The 9,200-nt window shown below is 36.2% G+C and overlaps 1 protein-coding gene across 1 annotated transcript; it reads right to left on the reverse strand.

Moving 5' to 3' along the window:
* LOC104765765 (protein DMR6-LIKE OXYGENASE 1-like) lies at positions 81-1,591 on the reverse strand. Its single transcript, XM_010489525.2, has 3 exons — positions 1,026-1,591; positions 588-915; positions 81-499 (listed from the first exon to the last, which is right to left on the reverse strand). The coding sequence occupies exons 1-3, from the start codon at positions 1,499-1,501 to the stop codon at positions 245-247; spliced, it is 1,059 nt and encodes a 352-aa protein (XP_010487827.1). The 5' UTR covers positions 1,502-1,591; the 3' UTR covers positions 81-244.

Consider the following 9,200-nt stretch of genomic DNA (forward strand, 5'->3'; position numbering starts at 1 on the left):
TAATATTTTGGAATGAAATGATCGCAAATGATACAGTTTTTGATAGAGGCAGTTCCTCATAAACCAATTTCAATTTAATATTAAACATGAAAAGTCACGCTTGCATTTTTATTAAACATTTATTAGGAAGATACAACTGCATATTTGTTTTAGAGAAAAAAACAAATCTGAACTTGATTGACCAAATATATATAAAGAACCACGAGAAATTAACATACGACTTAGATATTATTAATGTGCTTAACTAAGCCTTGAAGTGATCAATCTGGATGTTCTCAACCTCGAGCTTCTTGTAATCACTTCTGTTTCTTGAAACAAAGAACTTTCCCCAATTGTACATTTTGTAACAAGGCGGGTTGTCTTCACTTATAAGCTCTTCCAATGGTTCAATGTTGACTTCATGTGACGGGAAAAAGAAGAAGGGTATTGAGAACCTCTCTTTGCTTGAGTTCACCACCACTCTATGCTCTGCACTCCAATACTTATCATTTGTCCAAACCTACACCACAAGAAAATTTTATATTCATTCATCATTGGTTCCTTAGAATAATACATCAAATTAATATTGATCGTATTGGTTTATTTACCTGAATACAATTGCCAATGTTAATGATCAAAGCGTCCGGGTTCGGTGTCACGGGGAACCATTGTCCATCGGATCTACGACTCACTTGTAACCCACCTACACTATCTTGGGCGAGGACGGTTATTGCTCCTGCGTCTTTGTGGCGTCCAACACCTAATGCTAGGTCGGGGTTCGGGCAAGGAGGGTAATGGTTAAACCGCACAAAACTAGTTTGGTCATTGAAGAAGCCGGCTAAGCGATCACCAGGTAGACCCAAACTAATGGAGATAAGTTCCAAGAGCCTAAAAGCTAACTTCTCAACTTCTCTTGCATATTCTTGGCATATCTCTCTACAACACACGATAAAAATTCACTTTTCAGGATAATTAAATAATGAATTATAACGAGGCCCAATGGGCCCTAAACTCTAGGTATCGTGAAGAACAATCAAGATGGTCACCTGAATTGAGAAGGGTTTTGAGGCCACTGGTTGGTGAGCTTTCTGAGATCGGTATCTTCCGGCTCGGTTGTCGCCGGAGCGATCGTCGAATCCTGCAAAAAGAAATCAAAAATCTCTTTCCAGTCTCTAACGTTCTTGGTGTGTTCCTCGTCGTGGTAACCCATAGGATTCACTTCGTCTCTTTTCACTTTCCTCTTCTCCTCCGTCGTTAGGTTGAAAAACTCAGCCATTGTCTCATCTACACGACGCCTTAAATCCGCAGGCAAGCCGTGGTTTACCACCTGGAAAAATCCCCATCTCTTGCATGCATCTGCAATCTCCTTGGCGATGGCCGTCTTGTCATGATCTGGATCTATGAGAGAAGAGAGGTCGATGGTCGGGATCTCGTCGGGGGAAATGAGATCACCGGAGTTAATGAGGTGTGTGTTGGGTCTGTGTTCTGGAGCTTGGATAAAAGCTTCTCCGAGATCTCCCATGGCAGTTTTTTTTTTTTTTGGCGGTGATGCTTAGGCTTTGGAGATATCGCTTTTCTTGTTCTGTTTGTGGTGTGCTGTGGATGGTTTGTTTGTTGTTGCCTTTATAGTAACAAAATGCCGTGACACGAAATATGTATCTAGACATATTTCTGTAGACCATTAGTTTATTTTTTGCCACGCGCTAGTGATCTAGTTTTTGTTTTTGTTTTGTCTTACCAACACTAGGTCAATTAAAGCTGTGATATGATGCTTTGTATGGTAAGATATGGTGACATTAACACCTTTCATCTTTATTGTGTGGTACGTGGCTTAATAATTGCTGAATGCAAATTTTAAGGTATTTAATATCGAATTTAAGGTCCTTTTAAGATGTTCTTGATGAAAATTTTCTCATATGCCCGGTATCAACCATAATTCGGAATTTTGGATATTAGTTCATCAGTTTCTTAGAAAAATTGAAGGGATAATCAAATTATCACAATTGAAACCATAAGAATGGCAGGATCTTACAAAAAATAAACTGATCCAGTTTGTGGTGTGTTGTCTATGGTTCGCTTGTTGTTGCCTTTATAGTAATAAATCCCATCACATGAGAATGTATCTAGACAAATCTTTGCACCAGCACCCTTAAGTTTATTTTTACAGATTTATATTTTACCACGCTAGCGATCTATTGGGCTGTGTCGTATGTTAAATTGTGTATATAGGATTTAGCCTTTGTGACGATATTGTAAAACCTTAAAGCTATGTGTATATAAACTGTCATATGAGAAATTAATAAAGTTGAAGCAGTTTGATAACCAATTCTACATGGTAACAGAGAAAAAGATCTAAATATTAGGAATGTATATATCATTTGGAATGTATATATCTGTATAGAAGATTTGATTGACTCAAATCTCTCTTCTTGATTATTTACAATAGTTGTATATATTTTTTTTTCCCTTTCTTGTGTATTTTTATGTGTATAAATTGTATCCTCTCACTAAATAATATAATCATCCATTCCTACAATCTCATACTAAACAATTAAAAAAAACCTAATCTTTGTTTTCTATTGATAGTATGATTGTTTGTTGTCTCTTTAGTTAACAGTTATTTCTTTTTTCTTCGGTTTTTCTCTTGTTTAACGATGGTGAAAAAAGAGATCAAAGCATCAAGAAGATGATTGAACATACGGTTCAAACAGTCGTGGTGTCACCATACTTGTTGTCCAGTTCGGACAATTCGAGAACGTCAATTTCTTCTGTTACTTTGAATGGAGTCAATTATAATGAGTGGACTGAGAAGATGCTGAATGCACTCCAAGCAAAACACAAGACATGTTTTATCAACATTACAATCATGCAGCCTCTTGTTGGTGATCCTGATTATGAGAACTGGAAAACAGTTAACTCAATGATTGTGGGATGGATTCATTCGTCCATCAAGTCGAAGGTCAAATGTCAAATATATTGTAACTTTTGTCTACAACGCACATCAACTATGGGAAGGTTTCAAGCAGCGTTCCTTTGTAGGAAACGGAGTTCATGTTTATCAACTTAAGGCTCAACTTGCATAGTGTCGACAAGATGGACATAGTGTCTTTGATTATTATGGTAAATTGTGTATCTTGTGGGATGAGTTGCGTAATTATTGTCCTCCTCCGGTGTGTTCTTGTGGAGGTTGTTCGTGTGGCGTGATTGATAAGTATGCCAAAGAAACAGAGAAAGAGAAGCTTCATCAGTTTTTGTTGGGGCTTGATGATGCCCGGTTTGGTGGTCTTTGCACGAATTTGGTTGGCACGAAGCCCTTGCCTTCTCTTAGGGAAGCTAATTCAAAAGTAATCCAAGAGAAACAACGGCTGTCCTCTGTTTGAGTTTGTGAACAAGTGCATGATGCGGTTGGTTTTATTGCTCGTTGGGATTCACATGAGTCGATGGCTTGTCAGTCAAAGAAGCTTTGACTGAAGCTGTTGGATACGTGAGCAGATCTGATCATCAGGGTGGCAATAAATTTGACTCTCCATCGATTTTGAAGTCAAGAAACAAAATGATTTGTTCGCATTACCGAAGAACAGGTCATACAAAACGGGAATGTTTGCAAATTGTTGGGTTTCCTGACGGGTGGGGCGATCATGGTTAAGGCAGAGGTAGTGTTCGTGGACAGGGAGGAAGAGGAGCTGGACGCGTCAGAAGTAAATTGACTGCAGCGCATGCCTCAAATTATTAATTCCTCATACAACAATTTATATACACATAGATTTAGGGTTCTACAATACCGTAATAGACACGTAAAGGCTAAAGCCCATTGATACTAGGATTTTTGTATGTCTATCATAGCAGATTCAATTAACCTTATGCAGTTGTAATACTTAAGGTGACAATCCAAATGGGAACTTTACTAACAATCAAGACAATATCAAGATATCACAAGTCAAGCCAATTCAAAGAGAGTGTTTATGTCTAACAATCCTAGAATGATTAAAATGCAAAACGGAAATGAACTAGAGAACTAGAAATGAACATGCATGACAAGAAGCGAACATGAATAAATAAAAACTGAAACAAGTCTAAGCATGAACTAAACATCAAAAACCGAAACAGTCTCAGGAATGCAAATAACAATCAAAAAGATAAAGATCCTAAGGATTGGAGTAATTGATGTAGGCGGAGTCTCATAGTCTACATAGTGTTTAACATGCCACAAGAAAACTATCTCTCGACAATGAACATCACAACTTAGCTAATCCAATCTCTTGACAGAAGCTACTCAGACTCAACTACTTCCAAACCTAACTCTCGCTAGAGAAACATGATCAAGCAGACATGACAAACAAGTTCATTCACGTCAACAAACACCCTAGACAACTAATCTCTTAGGCTAGGCATGTAAGTCTCTGGCACTATTTGGTCAGACATTTCGTCAAACACCTTTTGGGTGTGGAAATATCTAAGACCTAGTTCCAATTGATCAGAGAGAAACTAGCCTTTCTAACTCTAGTCCAGAAGGAAAACATATGAATCTAAGCTTAAACACTCTATATACTAAGAATCTCCACCTAATCTATCCTATCCTCAAGAACACTAACACTACTCAAACCCAGAAATCATCATCACCAAAAACACAAAGCTAGAAAATATTAAATCAAGCATAATTAAGTAGATGGAGATGAGATAAACAACTTTGTAGAAGAAATCAAATGTAAAAACTAAAATGATTAATAGAAATCTTGATTACAAACTCAGAAAATATTTTGGTAAAGACTTAAGGGAGTATTTATAGAAAAACATTGAAAACCCTAAAACATAAAACGACAAGATAGAGAGGCGGTTCGGGAATCTTCTGAAACGTGCAAAATGGGTTTCTCGAGTCGGATGTCTGGCATGGTCGGTCGAGTGAAATGTCATCTCTTCGGGGAGCGCCGGTCGAGTAGAATGTCATCTCTCCCGGGAGCTCCGGTCGAGTGGAATGTCGTCTCTCCCGAGAGCGCCGGTCGAGTGGAATGTCATCTCTCCCAGGGATGACAACCTTTCCAGGCGTGATAGTTGAGTGCATGATGTTGCTTCTTTCTGGGAGTACGTCCAAGTCGCATGTCGGTCGAGTCGCATTGCTTCTCTCCCGACTCCCGGGAGTGTTGGTCAAGTCGCATGGTTGAGTTGGGCTTGATTGAATCCGATGTTGTATTCTTTATTGTGCGCTTGAGTCGGATGCACGTCTCAGCCTCCATTCGGTTCCAACAGTCTGGACATATCCTAACACATGAAATAATCCAATATTCAAGATGCAATGCATGAGTAATGCAAAACTAACTAAGTATGCATTCTATGCAAAAGAGACTATCAATGATGCAAAAAAATGAGTTATCTTAGCTAAATGCATGATAAATACATGTTAAGCAGAGACAAAATATAGACATATCACCCATATACACAATTTAACATACGACACAGCCCAAGATCTAGTTTCTTCAAGTAGCAACACTATATCAATTAAAGCTGTGATGATGTTTTGTACGATAATATATGGTGACATAACACCTTTCATCGTCATCGTGTACATGGTAAATGGCTTAATGATTGTTGTATGCAATTTCGAAGGTCTTTAACATTGTAGTTTGCTAATAAGGCCCTTTTTAAGATATGGTAACATAACACCTTTCATCGTCATTGTGTGAAAAAATTTCTCATATGTTGGGTATGTATCAACAATAATTCGGAAATTCAGAAATTCGGAAATTAGTTTCATTAGTTTTTTTTTTAAAATTGAACGGGAGATTCAAATAATCACACAACTAACATCATAAGAGTGGTGGGATCTCCTCTCATGTTGGCAAGAAGCTCTTTAATCGTTCCTCCCATGGAACACCTTTTTCAAAGCTCAATTGCGCCATCCGCTAGAGCCTTCTATGGCCAACCGTTGGTCGAGGATTTCGCGAAGTTTATCTTCATGGTCGAATCTACTCCAGTCCCAACAGATTTTTTAAACATTGGTAAACTTTTTAAAGTTGAAAATTCCTTCGAAGAACTTATGGAGCATTTATCTTTACTTTCTTATACTCACCTCCGTTTTGAAGATTTTAGTTTGAATGAATGAAAGTAGTTTGACAAAAAAAGTAAAGTGGTGGGATCTTACAAAAAAATAAATTAAAATTTTATTTTCAACTTTTAGTGTTGAGAAACAAATAAGTGTCGTTATATCACATATATGTGTATATGCTTGAAAGAAAATTTGGAATTATAAATTAATTTTTTCAAGGAAAGGATTTGATGCAAATAATTTGTAAGGGGTTTGTAACAAATTCAGCTAAGAAATTTTTAAAAGAATAAAGTTGTTTTTGGTACAATGTTGGAATTTATTAAAACAGAAGTATGATCAACTAAGGAAGAAATAAATATTAATGAAACTGAGTATGTATAACAATAACTAAACTTAGAACACAGAGAACTACAATTTGCAGCGATAGTTAGGTGGTCAAGAGCGGAGGACCACAAGACAAAACGATTTTAAATCTGAATCTGGACGCAGTTTTATGAGTGGTGCCGAAATTGAAAAACGTAAATCCTCGTCTTGTTTGTCTGTGGTGTGGTTGGTTTGTTTGTTGTTGCCTTTATAGTAATGAAATGCTGTCACATGAAAAATGTATCTAGACAAATCTCTAAATGTATCTAGACAATCTCTGTAGACCATTAGGTCATTTTTATAGTTTTACCACGCTAGTGATCTAGTTTTTGTTTTGTTTTTGTCTTCAAGACGCAACAATCTTAAATGTATCCAGACATTCTCTAAATGTATGTAGACAATCTCTAAATGTACCACGCTAGTGGTCAATTAAAGCTGTGATGTTTTGACTTTTTGTAGAATACGATGTGGTGAAATAAAATATCTTCCATCGTCATTGGGGTAGGTGGCTTAATGATTGCTGTATGCAGTTTTTAAGATATTTTAACATCGTAGTTCAAACTATACCGATACATGGCGGATTCACGTGTAGTTAAAGGCGTCAGCTGATTCCCCTAAATTTGGAAAATTGTTTCGTACGTAGTTACTACGATTAGTACTAATTGATCCCATATTGACTGTTAATTTGCATCTGTTTGTATAAGTTTCTTTCAAAAAAATTAACTAGTTAAAAACTGAACAAAAACATAAACGTTTTTTATAAGAAATTATTATTATATAAAAAAAAAAGAAATTATGATTAGTTTTTAATATATATTTTGACCTTCTTAAAATATATTTTTGGGTCCGCCCATCATGTTTGTATATTATATAGTATTGCTTCAGTTGAAGCGCATGGCTAATATAAAAACTGAACATGAAACTCGTGTTTTGCATATATTAGCCAGACCAACGTACATATCCAAGTTAGCTGATCTGTCACGATCGAATCTTACTAAGGCCTTGCTGAACGTAGATTTAGGCGAAGAGTACTAATAATAGTTTACATTATAAAACCCATGGCGCATACCACCAATAATAGTTTACATTATAAAATTAATTTGAGGGTAACAAGACTTTTATCAAACCCAATGGGCTCAAATCGTTGCTAAAGGTCTTTTTAGATGTTCTTGTGAAAATTTCTCGTATGTCCGGGATCAACAATAATTCGGAATCTCGGATATTGATTTTATTAGTTTCTTAGCAAATTTGAATGGAAGAATCAAATGATCAACTGAAATCATCAAACTGGTCGGAATTTAAGAAATTGAAATTTATTTCCAAGTTTAAATGTTGTTCGTGTGCTTTCTTGTAGTTTATTCATTTAGTGACTTCTGGAGTTTTTTTTTCTTTTCCTTTTTTTTTTTTTTAACTTTTCCGTAGCTTAAATATTACACTACAAGAAAACAGGGCAACGTCCACTATGATAATAGTCGCTAAATAGTCGTTAAATGAACATATACGACAATTTAGCGACTAATCACGGTTGTAGTTAAACTTTTGTCGCTAATACATATAGTCGTTAAATAGTCGTTATTTAGCGACTATTTAACGATGATATACTGTTGTCATTACATTGTCGTCGCATTGTCGTTATTTAGTAACCAATTTGGCGACAATTTGACGACATTTTAATGATTATATCAGTAGTAGTCGTGTATTTAACGACTAATTTGCGACAAAGTTACGACGTTTTTACATGAATAAAACTTGCAATACTTTAGTCTTAAATTAGTCATTTTTTTCTGCAACTATTTACCTTCTATTTAACGACAATTTGCCGTCTAAATGACGACTATATAACGACTACTTTGTTTTAGAAAAAAATGAAATTAACTGGTTTATATTGTTTTGTAATCCTGATTTTAATACTGATTTATGAAATAAAAAATCTAATGAAAACACATTATAAACATAACCATAATTGCATTGAAACTAGAACATACACAAGTCCAAAATAGAAATCAAACCAAAAGCAAAAAAAGAAAAAGTTTATAACACATACAAACTGAAGAAAAGAACTTAGTTCATGAGTTAAGAAACAATATGAACCATATTGGAGTTGATCATAGAGTTGTTGATGGAAGATTGTCCTCCTCAGCTGATTGAGAAGCTATAAACTCCAGGTAGGCTGGATTATTGTGGCGCATAAACTTTGCCATCAACGTCAACTCTTTGATCTCGTGCTTTTGCTCAGCCACAAGGAGAGCAGTCTCTTTTTCTCGAGCAGCAGCTTCAGCATTGAGAGTCGCCTGAACTTCAATCTGACGTTGGGCTTCCTTCAGTTGCTCTTGCAATGTAAGGAAGACTTCGGTTTGTGATGGTTGATTGCCCTTGCCCTTTTCAAGAGTATCTTTGAGGCTTCCAACACCATAAGGAGTTCATCGTGAATCCTTCTCAGTGCACTGTTTTTAGAAAAAGAAAAACAGTAAGTAAAGAGAAAAACAAATGCATGATCGAGTAGAAATGCTACTTTACCTCAAGAAAGATGGTAGTACATTCATCGCTGGTGAGCTCCTGACGGTGTGAAGTACCATATGAAAGAGTTGAATCTGCCTTGAGCTCAGCCATCTTCTCTTGCAACTTCTGATGATAAGCTTGATGGATTTTCTCTGCCTTGCCGTCAACATAAGAACCATCCGGCTTTGTATGTGTTTTGAAAAAAACTTCACTCATACTGACCTCTCTTCCCAACTCCTCTTCCTGCAATGTTAGAAATCCACTAACTTTTCACTCATATTATAATATGCCTTATTTTGCATAACTCTAGAAGCTAAAG

Source organism: Camelina sativa, chromosome 19, assembly GCF_000633955.1.
Source record: "Camelina sativa cultivar DH55 chromosome 19, Cs, whole genome shotgun sequence".
Taxonomy (NCBI): Eukaryota; Viridiplantae; Streptophyta; class Magnoliopsida; order Brassicales; family Brassicaceae; genus Camelina; species Camelina sativa.